The following is a 14,536-nucleotide window of genomic DNA, read 5'->3' on the forward strand; positions in this document are numbered from 1 at the left end:
CTCTCCCCACTCCTCCCGTGGATGAGTTCAGGCTCCCCGCCCCCCTGCACCTCGTTATCCGTGCTCACTTTAGCACAGAAGAGAGAGCATGGACCCAGGGTCCACCTGCCCAGCTGGGCTCTGTTTTCTGCTCCTTGAAAATCCCGAATCAACAGGAAGGAATCGCCCTGCACCGAGCCTTCCAAAAACCTTTCCTCCCATCTGCCATGGGCAGGGCTCAGGGTCCTGACTTGGACTTCTCTCATCCAGATGGGAGACCCAACTCCCGCCCCCATGCGGGTCGCCAGGTGTGACCGAAGCTTCACTACCGATACTTGATAACATCGCCTTCCCAGCAAGAATCTAACCCCAAGGGAACATCTTCCTTTCTTTTACATTTTTATTCTTGGGGAAAATTCTGTCCACGCCACCTCTGAGTGAATGCTCGCTGCTCTCCAAGCCCAAAGTTCACTAAAACTCCCTTGATTTACGGGCGGCTTCCGACTGCCAGCACCTGGCAGACACAGCAACCAACTCAGTCATAAACAGATCGCATACAATTTAATTTTAATGTGCTCGTTAGTCGTAGCACATTTCAGACATAATTGTGAACGCAACACAAAATTATAGCAAAAAGACAATTTTAATGCTGCCGTAGAAAAGAGGGTTATATGAAGAGTCACATAATGGTGGTTCATTGTCAACAACAAAACAGGGCACAGAGTGTCTGTGCTGTTTACATGCCAATATTTTATACATAGGTTCTCATATGGTGTCAGCTGTCAGTTACTTCTGCAAATTAACTGCCAAAAATGGAGAAGAACAGAATCACTTGGAGAGCCGGTAACCACGGGTTACCTTTCATAAGCCTAAAGATAAAGCTGCAGTGTGGGATCTTGGGAGAATAATTAGGAAGAACAAAACAGAAAGTTACCAATTGAAATAAAAAGGCGTCCTACAATATGGAATAGCAACCAAGAGGGCTTATAAATAAGTAAAAGAGGTTGTATCACAGAATGCCTCGTGACTTTTAAGCAAAGTATTACAGTACAAACATTTTAAAGGCTTTATCAATGTTTAGGAAATACAGTACAAGTTCTCTCTCTCTCTCTTTTTTTTTGTTCTTTTTTTTTTTCCTTTTCAAATAGACTTAACCCTTTGAGCACTGAGTTTATTTTGAGCGTGTTTTTTTTTTTTTTTTTGATTTCTAATAAATACCTTTAAAAATAATGTGCAAAATAGTTATGATGCCTGCCATGGATGGATCTCCTGGCCTCGTTTATTCAGACTGCTCAAAACAAATGATAATATGATGCTAATAAATATGTATAATTTAAATGTGAACCTCTATCAATATAGATGTACTGTATAGCAAAACAAACAATCATACTTTGCTTTCAGATAATGTTTCTGTATACTTTATAAATGCTATCTGTGGTATCTTCTGTATAATTTACAATGTTTGCATGTAAAAAACAAAACCCATAGACCTTAAAAAAAAAGAAAAAGAAATATACACTATACATAGGCACGGCTTATGCCCAGAGCATAGCAGGTACATAAAACACTGTTGCTATAAATGCAAGAAAAAAGGTCATTTACCCACAATCACATTTTTCATAAGAGAGTCTGAAATCTATACAATATATACATCTATGTTTCAATGTGAAAATAATATTCTTTTAAATTTCAAGGCGTGTTATACCCCTGCAGACCTGCATAAATGGAGGTTCATATTATTAATTATAACTAAGCTGGTAAGGAGTTTAAAAAACAGAGCTTCATACATTATTATTATTATTTTATTTTTTAACCAAATTAATGCAAAAGTGCTTCAAAGTACTCAGAGGGCTAAAGATGAAAGGGTGAAAAATGCCAGCACACTTGAGCCGCGTGGAAAAGTGTGCCCGGTTTCGTCATAAATGCTTAATTAAACTGTCTGTTAATGCATGCAGCTTGAAGCATCAGGGGATGCTCACAACTAAATCCCATTTACACAAAGTTCCAAACACTTACCACTGCGTTTTAACCTTCATATTTTACCAGTAACAACAGCTGAGTATGCACCTCTATTAAACACTGTACAGTTATACAAAACAGTCCAGCCCAGAGTGATTCTCTGCAGTTAAAATAAGACCATGTGCCAAGAACAAGACAGAGGGGCCTTAAGGTGCCTGCAACAGTTTCCCTCAAAGCGAATTACAGTCACTTTAATCAAAAGCAAACGCTACTGCTTCTCTAACTCAGAAACATACAGAAGGTGGTCCTCAGGGGACTTCCCGTGTGTTTTGCTGAGGTGAAGTTTAACCGCATGCTTGCTCGCAAAGGTCCGATTGCAAAGTTTGCACTGGTAGGAGGTCCCCAGGTCCTCCTCGGGGGAGGACGTCACCAGTTTTTCTGACGGTGACTTGGTTTGTGCTATCTGATTGTTAATCTGTTCAGTGGACAGTTTGGACAAATCCCGTAGCCGGAAGCCCAGGTGTGACTCGAGGTGGCTGATGTATGTGGAGGGAGTCCTGATTTGTGACGCGCAGTCGTTACAAAAGAACACAGGGTGGCCGGTGTCCAAGTTTTTGAGGAACTTTGTTCCACCTGTCCTTCGCAGCTGGTACTTGACGTTGGCCAGCCAGTGGCTGATGGTGGTCATGGAGAGCCCGGTGAACCTGGAGATGTGCATGCGCTCCTGGGGGCTCAGGTCCGACATGATGTACTTTCCCTCCGAGGTCTGCCGGAGGCTGGCGGCGAACTGCGCCTGGAGGATGAGCAGGTGCTGGGGGTTCCAGTTTGACTGGCGGCCCTTCCTCTTCTGCGCGGGCGTCGCCTCCTCGGCCTCCTCCAGGGTGGCCCCGTCAATGTCAGACTTCTCAGAGATGCTGGAAGGGGTGGAGGACTTTGACGTGTGGCTCTCTGTCAAGTTCTTCAGCATATCGGATATATCTGACAAGGCGTTCTCGCGTAGTGGCGAGTTTGACATGAATGATACGACGGCAGATGTCTTTGCCGTTGTCACCGTGGATGAGGAGGTTGCCGGGGAAGCGGACGTGGGTGACAGAAGCGCTGAACCCAAAGAGCAGCCTTTGTCATTCTTGCCTTTCGTCAAGTCTATGGGCTGGTCGTTGCTGACGTGGTAGAAATAGCGGTCGAGGTGGTCTGCCTTCTTGGACTGCAAGGGTGGTGGGGTGGCCACCGCCGCCTTCTCGGCCAGGCTGTTGCTCATCTTGAAAAGCATGCTCATGGGGTCGAGCGCAGGCAGGGAGGGCTTGGCGGCCTTGCCCAGGTGGATGTTCATCACCGACTGCAGGGCGCTCAGAGGGTTAACGAAGGGCTGCTCGGGTGGGTGGTCGGTGATGATGGCCGTGCTGCTGCTCAGGCCGCTGCTCATGGGCTTCACCAGGTCCTTGCCGTTCTCCACAGGCTCTGCCAGGGGGCTCCCCTCCTTGCAGCCGTCCCGCTGGGGGCTGGGGCTGTCCTCCTGGCTTTTGAAGCCGCCGTCGCTGGATGCCTCCATCTTGATGGGCTCGCTGATGTCGCTGCTGCACGGGGATGGGGTGGCCCGCTTGGGTGGAGAAAGCTTGCCCTCAGGCTCCTTCATTTTCTCCTCGACTTTGGCAACTTTCTCGGTGACTTTTTTCACCAGCTCCTCCATGGCATGAAAGTTTGTCTTGGGCATGGGGGAGGTCTGGCTGCTGGGTGGAGTGATCAGGGTCTGGTTCTTCGTGGGGGACACGATGTCACTGTTGCCAAACATGGGCTTCAGGGGTGTGCTTTTCCCTGCGGAGCCCAGAGACAGCTTCATCATGTTGGGGAGCTGGTAGGCGGCGTGGATGCTGGGGTAGCCCCCCCAGCTGGGGGTGCCATTCTGGGCCTTGTTGATGGCCGACGTGACTGTGTTTTCCAGGGACTTCAGGATATCGAGCCCGCCCTTGGGGCTCTCTTCGAGGTCGTTCTCAGTCAAATAGTGGTACTTGGAAGAGATATCGTACTTCTCCTCCTCCTCGCAGGCCTTCTCTTTTTCCTTGGGCTTCTCTTCGAGGACAGCTTTCTCCTTGTCGGCTTCCTTCTTGACCTCCACGTTCAGTTTTGGGGAGATGCTGGCGGGCGTGTTGGAGGGGGATGTGAAGGTGGTGGCAGCCAGGGGCACGGACTGCACCTTCTCGTCCAGCAGGCTGGTGATGCTGGGCGTGACGGGCGTCTCCATGATGGGCTTCCCCTTCTTCATGGCCGAGTTGGTGACCTTGATGAAGTGGCCGGTCACCATCATGTGGGCCGTGAGCTCCTGCAGTGTGTCGTGCGAGCTGCCGCACTCCATGCACTTGAGGATCTGGGACTTGCGGGCCTCGAAGTGCCAGGCGTAGCTGGCCCCGTTCTGGTGGCCGTAGCGGTTATTTGGCGTGATGTACGGGTTGGAGTTCTTCTGAAGCGCATCGTTTGTGTCCGCCATGGCAGCTTTGGGGGTGCCGCCGGTGGAATCCGGGGAGCTGGGCAGCTCCAGCTCCAGCGAGGCCTTCTTCCGAGCGGCTGGGATGATTTTGGCTGCAACGGGAGTGACGGGTTCCTTCAGAGGCACTTTTTGGTAGTGTTTCGTTTTGATCATATGGACACTCAAGTCCTGGAGGGACTCGAACGAGTGGCCACAGTACATGCACTTCAACACCTTCTGGGCATCCTCCTTGCCTTCCATTTCCAGCAGCGAGCGTTTGCGGGGCTTGGACCAGCGCTTGGGGTTGTTGTTGTCGGTCTCATGGTTGTCGTCGCGGTAATGCCCCGTCTCGTTCATGTGCACCGTCAGCTCCACCAGGGTGTCGTAGGCGGCACTGCAGTCTTTGCAGCGGAACTTGCTGGCCCCAGTAAAGATGGAGCCGTAGAGCTTGCTGCTCTGCCGGTATAGCTGCACCGTGCTGAACAGGCTGGGCTCGGGCAGCATGCGGCTCTGGGACACCTGCTGCAGGGTCTTGGCCATGGCGCTCTGGTGCCAGTCGAAGCTCCCGCTGCCGCAGCTGCTGCTGCTACTGCTGCTGCTGCTGCTGCTCCCGTTGTTCTTCTCCGAGGACGGCTGGTGCAGGTTGAGGGTGAGGTTGGACCAGTAGGAGTTGGAGAGGAAGTTGTTGTACACGGCCTTCATCTGCTCCAGGCTGTCAGATACGGTCGTGTCTTCTGGTGGGATGGTCACCTCCTTGGTCTCCTCTTCGTTCTTGATGGAGCCACTTTCAAAGTCGGCCATCCGGTCACTGGTCTCACTGATGTGGGACTCGCTGTCCATCTCGTGGCTGGAAAACTCGGCCGCCGGGGAGTTCTGGTAGCTCGGGCAGGTCTTGTTGAGCTCCTTTTCCGGGCACATGTACTTAGCCGACGGCTCTCCATCTGCAGGGCTCTCTCCTGGGTCTATGTCTTCATCTACCAGGGCGGCAGCCTTTAACTCATCTGAAACATAGGCTGCATTGATAACAGGTGGAACAGGTAGGACAGAAAGAAGAGACACACGGAGGAGGAGAGAAGGAAAAAAGAAAGCATTAGTAAGTGTTGACCTTACCTAGAACATTTTCTCGGCTCTTGGGGAAACGAAGCAAAGTAGACGGGCACATTTATTTGTAAAATTAAATAGTTAAAATGTGGTGTTTCTTTGGAGCAAAAAAAAAAAAAAATCTGCTCTTCAAACATAATTTGCCACCTTATTCTTCTCAAGGGGCAACAGCTTGAAATTAAAACTAAATTTGAAATTAATGAAGCACATTCTGGAGGTGGCATTCATTTCTAAAGTAATAAATTACTTGTATCAACCTCAGAGACAGCAGTTCCTGTCTGTCAATTAATATGTCTTATGCTTCTCCTACCCCTAATGCATTTCTTAACAGACAGATTCACAATTTAAATTAAGCAAGCATTTTTTACTCATTACATTTTTGAGGCTCAATCTTTAATAAATATAAAGCCCAAAAACATCAATACAATTTTTACGAAGTGAAAAGAAAGTACATCAATTGTACTAAATTAGAAACAAGGTTTTGTGACTTTTTTTTTTTCCCCCCTTCCTTCTGGAAAAGTCGGTCTTATAAAAGCTTGGAGTAAGTTTCCTACCACGGTCCAGGTGCTCATTTGTTTCAGATGGGAGGGAAGACCCTGACCTGCCACCACCCAGCCCTGGCCTGCCCCTGTGTGCACACTCAGCCATTCTTAGCCACCGGCACACACACTCTCCATGCAGAATTATGTCAGAACAAGTTCAGGAAAATTGGTATGCGGTGCTCATTCCTGCTGTATAAATATATACAAGACCTTCCAGTGGACCTTACAAATGTCAAAGTGTTTGCTCTTTAGACTACTTTGTCAATATTTACTCAGCATAAGCTTCATGGGCATCCAACAGGGATCCTGTCTTTCTGGAAGTAATGTAACTGGGGATGTGAATCCAGCCTGTGCTTCCGAGCAGGTGGAGGTACTCTCAACAGGGCCGAGCAGCTGTGGGTTCTAGAAGATGCCCTCCAGAGATGCAAAGCTGGGAGAACACTGTGCTAACGGAACTAAATGATTTTTTTTTTTTTCCATTCTAAATTTGCATTCAGTGACTTTGGTTTTTTCTTATGGAGCTTGCCTGACACTGTAAATCAAGTTGGACTGGGTCTTGTGACTAATAGACGTGGCCAGCCCTGTGGTAAGTGACAGTGTTAAGGCAGAGAAGGGGTGAAAAGTAACTTCTTGTCAGCTCCTCAATACCAGTTTGCTTCCAAAGGCCGGCTGCTAAGGCTGGAATGCCTCAAGTGCTAACATTGCATGGCTGATTGAAAAGTCTTAGGAAAGAAAAGGAAGCTTTGTTTGTGGCATTCACTCCCATGATGTTAAAGATTTGCCCCCAAACCAATTTCACACTAGAAAAAGTAACAAACAAAACAGTGAAATGACTCCAAGAAGACTCCCTGGAAGACACACATATTCACCACTGCCCCCCACCCTCCTTCCATCCAGGTCAAGAGTGATATATTTGTGTTCCTAAGTCCCCCTTTGAGTACCAAGATTTCTAAGCTGAAAAACTACTGATGTCCCAGCACTGAGGTGATTTGAACTTGATGGGAATAGTGTCCAGGTACATGCAGCTGTAGAAGCCAGGTTGCTTCTGCTCAGATGCAAACAGTGAAGCAAGAGTCTTGGGCTCGAGCTGTGGAATGTCCTTCCGCAGATGACCAGAAGAAAGTGTCCTGCTCCGTCAGCTTCAGTGAGACTTCAGTTTGAGGTTGTGCACTTGGAGCTGGCAAATGAACATGCCAAACAAACTCTTTCCTAAGGCCCAGGGCCACAGTGCATGGGGGCCCATGGTGCTGACCATAAGGGGGAAGATGAATGTTGGAAGAGGAAGCGGAAGAGAAAAAGGAAAGCAGGCATTGCCCCCTCTGCACAAACACTCTCTGCTCATCATTCTCTTGAAGCCTGGCTCTCAAACACCAAACAGGACTGGCAGGGAGGGTGGCTGAGGGCAGAGTGACCAAGAGTCACATTTTCCCTGGAACTGTCCGAGTCTCAGCACCAAAAGTCCTACATCCCAAGGATCCTCTCAGTCCTGGGCAAAACCGGTCAGCTGGTCACCCTGGTGAGGGGACACCCAGCAGGACCAGGTCAGAACATCCAGGCAGGTTTGCATTCCTTTTTAAGAGGAGCTTGAGCAGGGTGAGCTGGGTTTGACTGTCTGCAGAAATGCACTGGGAGCAAGTATGCATAATGTTCCTATCCAAGGGGTTTCATCTGGAACACTGAGTCTGAAAGGAAGGACAAAAACACAGTGGCCTGTGTCCTGCAGCGGAGGTGCAAGGAAAAGCCCAGCCCTGTGTACACAGGGCAGACCCCCGAGCCCCCGTGGGAGCCGCTGTCTGCAGCACGAGCCACACCTACCAAGGCTCCCACGGAATTCAGGCTAGGAGAAGCAGGGGTCCAGAAATGGCCCCATCTGGCCAGGCAGCTGGAAGCCAGAGTCAACGGTGGTCACGAAGGCCACCAGCTCAGGGAATATTGTAGCTCTGCCAGTCCACCTGCCACCCAGGAGCGGTGTGGGCCCCCTGGAAGCCTCAGCACAGTGAAGTAGGGGACAGCAGACTGTCAGGAGCATCCCCCAACACACACATGCACCATCATTGGCTTGATCAGCTCCCACCCTGAGCTGGCCCCCAGTGGACTCCAACATGCCTTGTAAATCGCACAGCAGTATCAGAATGTCATCAGTCTCGTGACTGAGGAGGAAATTAAAAATGAAAGAAAAGTAAGGCCAACCTCGCAGTTGACAATCAAATCCTACTCTGAAGAAAATCAAAAAGCTTCGGGGCCAAGAGGCCCTGGATTGGGGACACCCGGCATCACCCTGCACAGCACCCCTTGGCCTTGTCGTGGCTTCTGAGGCTCCTCCTAAATACCGTTGCACACTGCCCTGACAGGAACCTCACTGCGTGAATCCTTCCTCTATGTTTTGCGATAATTGCACTCCTCTGAGAATATCACATCCACTCTCGATGACTGAACTTCAAGAAGTAGTGAGAAAGTAGAAATGGGCCTAGAGAAATGGCAGAGGGCAGGAAAGAGTGGAAGGGTTCATTCAGTCCTCCAATTCTGATCGTGCTCCACCCCCACCAGAATACCATTTTCTTTCTCTAGGACTCCGTTTCCCCATTTGTAAATGACAGGTCACTGTGGCCGGATCAGGCCCTCCTTCTCTGCTTCTCTATTTTGTGGCTTTTCTGAGCAAAAGGTAAAGAAGTGAGGCCATGCCCGCTTGCTCTGGCTCATCTCTGCTAAACTCTGGCTCCTTTTCAGCACTCAGCAGTCAAGTGACTCCCTTGTCCTTCTGCTCTGCACTACCTGGCAAAGTCCCTGGCCAGAGAGAAGGAGGAACGTCCTTACTGGATCAGTTCATGTCCCGGATCAGGCCAAGAGGGAGGGGGATTGGGTGTCTCCATCACAGTCTGGGTGGACAGTAAGAGGTCACCGAGGGTGCGGGGGAGCTGGGTGAGAAGCTAGCCCCACGAGGCTGGCTATCAGGGGCTCCTTCTCTCAGGGAGGCGATGGCAGGCCTTGTCCCCCCATTTGGACCTCACAGGTAATCGTGCACAGGTAACAAGGCCTGAGGAGGCTTTGCTACTGTGGATGGTTACTTTGATCCCTTGCTGCTATTTAACTTTCTGCACATTCCTGTCTGGATTCTCCACGGCCAAAGGCCCGCTCTGTACTCTCACATCCTGCACACAGGAAATGAGCAATAGACACTGGCTGTCTCCTTTAGAAAACGGGTTGGTTGAGCTCATGTTCAGCAGCAAGAGGCTTGTTCCCAGCCTCTGACCCCTCTGACCCAGGCCTGGGCCAGCCCCCAGCATCTCTCACTCCTTAAGGAACCCCACCTACTCCAGCCCCAGACCCTTCCCTCTATTCTCCAGACAGAATCCACTGGATGTTCAATCAGCGGGCTGATCATGTCACCCCAATGAACACTCAGTTGCCATCGGGCTTGGAAGAAAGCTCCAACTCTTCCCAGCCACCCCAGAGTCCTCCACCATTTCAGTCCTGCTTCCTCTCCAGCCTCTCAGCTTCTAGAGCATGACACGGCCTCTAACTCTGCACTGCCGCCTCCCATGCTGGGAACCCTGGGGGAGATTCAAAGAAAGGAGGGTGAGCCATCTACTCCCTGGGCTGCAGTGAAAGGTAATATCCAGGGGCGGGGGGACTTGACCTCAACTTTGTCCCCGTAGCACCTAACCCACTCCCTTCTTTTTACAAGGCACACCACCAAAATCTCTAGATTAACCACTCAAACACACACCCATGGAATGAATGCATGAGTATATGAATGAATAAATGAACACCGTAGATGACTTCTTCAAACCTCCTAAACAGTTGCCAAAACATCTAGATGGATCCAGCCTCCAGCTGGTCCCAGACGTGCTGGGGTCTGATCCGAAGTTCTTCCTGCATCCGTTTTCTGAGTGTGAGCAACATGAGGCTGGGCCTCTGGGGGACAGGATGCCAGAAGCCCACTCTGAAGAAGAGGGGTGGAAGCCCCGCAAATGGTGATCTCCTTGCACTGGGGCCACGCCTGGCTGTGCTCACACCCCAATACCTCTCTCCAAGAATGCTTCAGCATCACCGTTTTCTCTTGAACAAATAAAATTGAAACTTCCGCTTCTGGCTTCAGTAGAAGAGGCCCTGAATTGTACTCCTCCTCCCAGGGAGGAGCTCTCATTCAAACCAAGTTGCCAGGTGCAAAGATGAGAGAAGCAGATGCGAGTGGAGACTCAAGAGAGGGTGGACGGGGGCCTGTCACTTCCCTCAAATCGCTCAGTGGAGAAAGTTCCTCTCCAAGACGTGAGCCCTTACTGACTACAGTGACAGCTCCCTCTATAGCCCTGTCTGATCTCTTCCTCAATGTAAACTAAGCTCTTCAGGCAGTAAGACAGAAACCCATCTCTCCAAAGCTGAGGGCCAAAGACACATGTCTGAACAACTGGATGAACTCAAGAACTTAGCATGCCCAGAACTGAACGGGATTTCTGGGGAGAGACACACGTTCATGAGAAATAAAAGCTCTCACACTTGCTGAGACTTTCTCCAAAGTTCCACAGCGCAACGCCCTGGAATGTCAAGCAATGAAAAAAAGAAAAAAAAAAATCACACTGCTACCTAATATGTGCATGCTTCTGAACTATTTGCATTTAATCCTCTCAATGGTCCTGGCAGGTGGATCAAATGATTTCCTTTCTACAGCCTAGGAAACTGCAGTTCCCACAAGTTAAATGAGATACTCCCAAGCCCTCTGCAGGGACCCCTCAGGTGTCAGTGGGCGTACAAGGGGATCTGACTAACTCCAGAGAGAATCACACAGAAGGAGTGTAGAGTGACTGGGCCGCTGCGTCAGAGCCTTCCTTAACGGCTGACCTCAGTGGGTCCCACGCACTGACCCAGTGGGTCCCCTGGAGGGGCAGGTCCCACGTCCTGCCCCTCCAGGACGGTCCTGAGTGCCCTCCCACAGCTCTTAGGTGCTCATGCCTCCCACGACGTCCAAGGAGTAAGGAGCTGACCGGGGCAGCAATCAGAGGGTCTGGAGGCAGCAGCACCCTCATTAATATTTATTATCATCATTAACTAAACCCAACCACTAGGTAAAGAGAAATTAATACATTTGATATAAATATAAAACAGTAAGCTGGGGCATAACGGAATTCATTTTTGGGCAAGTGGGAATTACCTTCATTGCTCTGTTGTGCGTCTCTCTCCAAAGGAAGAGATGAAGGAGCAGGGGAAGAGGAAGGGTATCCTTGGGGGGGTGGGGGCTGGGCTGGGGAGCGGGGGCACTGGCGGGAGCTAGAGAGAAAGGAAAGGGTGTGTGGCTGTGCCCTGCTCCCAGAAGCGATTTCAAAGTAAACTGTCCTGTGGAGTTTTGCATTTTCTAGGCTGAAATGAGCCCTCTGAAGTTATAACACTGTTTTCAAATTCCCAAGACTGCCTGGGAAGCTGCAGGCAGCTTCACTGGCTAAAGCATCCTCAGACTTCTGCTCCCTGCCCTTCCCTACAGGTGGTCCAGGATACCTGTAACCCGTGGTTCAGGGCATCCTCATCTTCGGTGATGTGATGGAGAAGGGACAGGAGGCAGGGAGAGGAGGTGGTGGGGCTGAAGAAGGTCAGGGGTGGAGAAGGCAGAGGAGAGAGTGGGGGGCAGGGAGCAGAGAATCATGCAAGAAAGACGGAGGAAAGAGGGAAGAAGCCATTAGGACTAGGGTGGTGTTGGGAGGGGACAGAGAGAGAAACAGAGGCAGACAGAGAGACGGAGAGAGAGCAACAGAGACACAGAAATGGAGAGAGACAGAAACAGAGAGAGGCAGAAAGAGACACAGAGATGGAGAAATAGAGACAGAGAGAGACCACTAAGGGCAGTGCGAGGGAGGGAAGGAGAGAAAGAAAAGCAGCGATGCAAAGTTGAGAAGAGGCAGGAGAAGAGATGATTCTAGTGGTGGGGAGCACCTGAACAAGGGGTCTCGGTGCAAGGATGGCACGGGGAACGGAGCCCTGCAACACTGCTGTGGGTCATTTCCGTGGCTGGAGACTCAGGCCTTGTCTCAGCCTCTCCTGAGCACTCAGATTCTCAAGACATAAGGCGATTTTTTATTTTAAGGGTAATTTAACCAGCTGAGGGCATGACCAAGCAGACAGTTAAAGGCTCAGCCAAACCTGGTGAGCAGCGCAAGGGAACATGGCTTGGGCACAGAGGTTGCTGCTGCCCCAGAGATGATCTGGGCCTTCGTGGGCGGAGGAAACCTGGCCAGGGGAGCCTCAGGAGGAGCAGGCCCCTGAGGTAGGGCCTCAGCAAATGCCAGGAACTCCTCTCAGGCCCTCACACACATGATCACATTTGAGACTTGGAACTGCCCAAAAGGCAGGTGTGGGCAGCAAGTCTGAAACTGGACAGCTTGTGAAGAAGGCTATTGGCTCTAGACTTGGTTCTCTTCTCCCTTCTCAGGGTTCATGCATGCCATGCTCACTCTGCTCCTGCCCTCCCCTCATAGCCAAGGCCACTCTGCATGGTTAATGAACCAAATTCACATTTTAATAAACACCCTGCCTAAATGCCTGGGGAGACCTGGGTCCTAGAACATGCTTGGATACAGAAACATGCCAAGATCATCACAGGGGTCTTGGTCACTTCTGAACAGCTCCCCCCATACACCTGAATCCAGAACTGAGCAGCAGCAGACACCTAGTAACCATAGGGATGGGGACAGGTGGGAAGCCCCAGCTACCCCACGTGGAGAGCTGGCCACAAGAGCACCTGCCTGGACTCAGACAACCTGCCATTTTTGTTGGTGTTCCTGTGTTGCACGATTTTCTGTTCAACTGAATAAGGTCACAGACACTAAACTGGGTCTTGGCTCCTGCTCTGCCCTGTGTTGTCCAAATGACCAGGAGACTGGCTTCAAGTCTCTGGGCTTCAGTTTCTACACGAATTGGAGGGAGGAAGGGAAGCAATTTCTGCCACACCTGCCTCCCAGGTGTTTGCAAAACAAGGAAGTCACAAACAGTGAGCAGAAAGGGCTTTCCCAAGTGAAAAGGGCTCTGCAAACACAGGTGCACAGACTCCACGGAAGTGCATGAGGCCTGGCAGACCGCACCCACGGGGTTCTGGCCCAGCCTCTAGGCTAAGTCCTCTGCTTGAAAAGGAAGTCTCCAGGGTGAGGTGATGGTCCCCAGAGCCCCAGATTCTCCAGCTGACTTTCAGGGAAAGGGGCAGAGGGACCTAGCAGGGACTGTTAGGATGACAGGTCCCCATGGGTTCGGGTTCCATCCCCTTCCCTCTGGCGGCCTGAAGGTGTGGGCTGTGGAAAAGAAAGCAAGCCAGAGAAGAAAGGGAAGGAGAGGAAAATGAAGAGCAAAGAAAGCTTAAACACGTACAATATTAACATTCCTGACCCAGCACCTGCATGCACTCTCACCACCCCCCCCTCCCCCGCCCCAGGCCTGGGTCATCTTCAGGAAGGAAGCCCTAGGGCTTTGGATCAAGCCCAGCTCCACCCACAGCCCCGCCCACCACTCCCCCAGGCTGGAGATTCCCAGTCTCCGCCCACCCCTGGGGGCGTGGTTAGAGCCAGGGACCGCCTCTCCGCAGGAGCAACCACTGGAGGCCACCACACCCCTCTGGCCGCCAGTGTTCCCGCAGCCTCCAACCTGGCAGTCTCTTCCAGGCTGACTGATGACCCCGTGTCAGGTCAGCTTCTGCCCCGAGTCACCTCTTTAGGGGGGAAAGAGCACAAAGTCTCCAGAAAACGTCACAAGTTTCACCTTGTTCTAAACACACCTAGAAATTCGGGACAGACTGATCCATTCGCAAAAGAATCTCTGCTTTATGAAGGGCTCAGGCCAAGTGCACCGTGCCCTCTGGGTTATCTTTACACAGCTCTCTCTTTGCAAATGTGTTGCACATCTAATTGTGACAGGAAGGGAGGGCTCCTTTGTGGGTGTAGCCAGGTTCTACAGCATCTGCTCTGTCTGGGATTGGGAGCCCGGAGTTATCCCCTGATGTTCTGAGGGCCCCTAAAATGAGCTGTCAGGAGCTCTGGAGGGTGTGAGGGGCAGTGAGGCAGGAAGGATGCTCAGACCTGGGCCAGGGATGACCAATACATTCACCCTCCAGACAGCTCCCCACTCCCTGTCGCTTCAGGGTCCTGCAGAAGGTGGAAATCAAGATGGGATACATATGTCCTGCTGGCTGCTGGCTGGGAAGGATTTCAAGGAGCAGCACTGATGGGAGACTTCCTTTCTGTGCCAAGAGTGAGGTGACAGCGTAAGAAAGTGAGTGATGGAGTAGAGGGGAGCTCAGCTAAATACGCTGGGTAATATCAAGGTGATTAGACTGAGCTGTTGGGCCTCTGTTAGGATATTAAACAGGCAGCAGAGAGAAACAATTGATTCTAAAGAAGTGCTCATGGCCAGTACCCAGGAGGTCACAACCCGACAGAGAACACAGGTTTTCTCCATCCACTTGGCTACGCAGAGTCACGAGAGATGTCACCTACCATCTAGGGTGACAGAGGTCACAGCC

At 50.9% G+C, this 14,536-nt stretch overlaps 1 protein-coding gene across 1 annotated transcript in view; it reads right to left on the bottom strand.

Moving 5' to 3' along the window:
* Nucleotides 1-521: 521 nt before the first annotated feature.
* The window catches only part of TSHZ3 (teashirt zinc finger homeobox 3), a 69,942-nt gene continuing 55,927 nt past the window's right edge, over nucleotides 522-14,536 (bottom strand). Inside the window, exon 2 of the mRNA XM_024979025.2 lies at nucleotides 522-5,412. Coding sequence (XP_024834793.1) covers nucleotides 2,207-5,412 — 3,206 coding nt within the window. The 3' untranslated portion in view covers nucleotides 522-2,206. The remainder of the gene's footprint in view (nucleotides 5,413-14,536) is intronic.

The sequence above is a fragment of the Bos taurus genome, chromosome 18 (genome assembly GCF_002263795.3).
Source record: "Bos taurus isolate L1 Dominette 01449 registration number 42190680 breed Hereford chromosome 18, ARS-UCD2.0, whole genome shotgun sequence".
NCBI classification, from domain to species: domain Eukaryota; kingdom Metazoa; phylum Chordata; class Mammalia; order Artiodactyla; family Bovidae; genus Bos; species Bos taurus.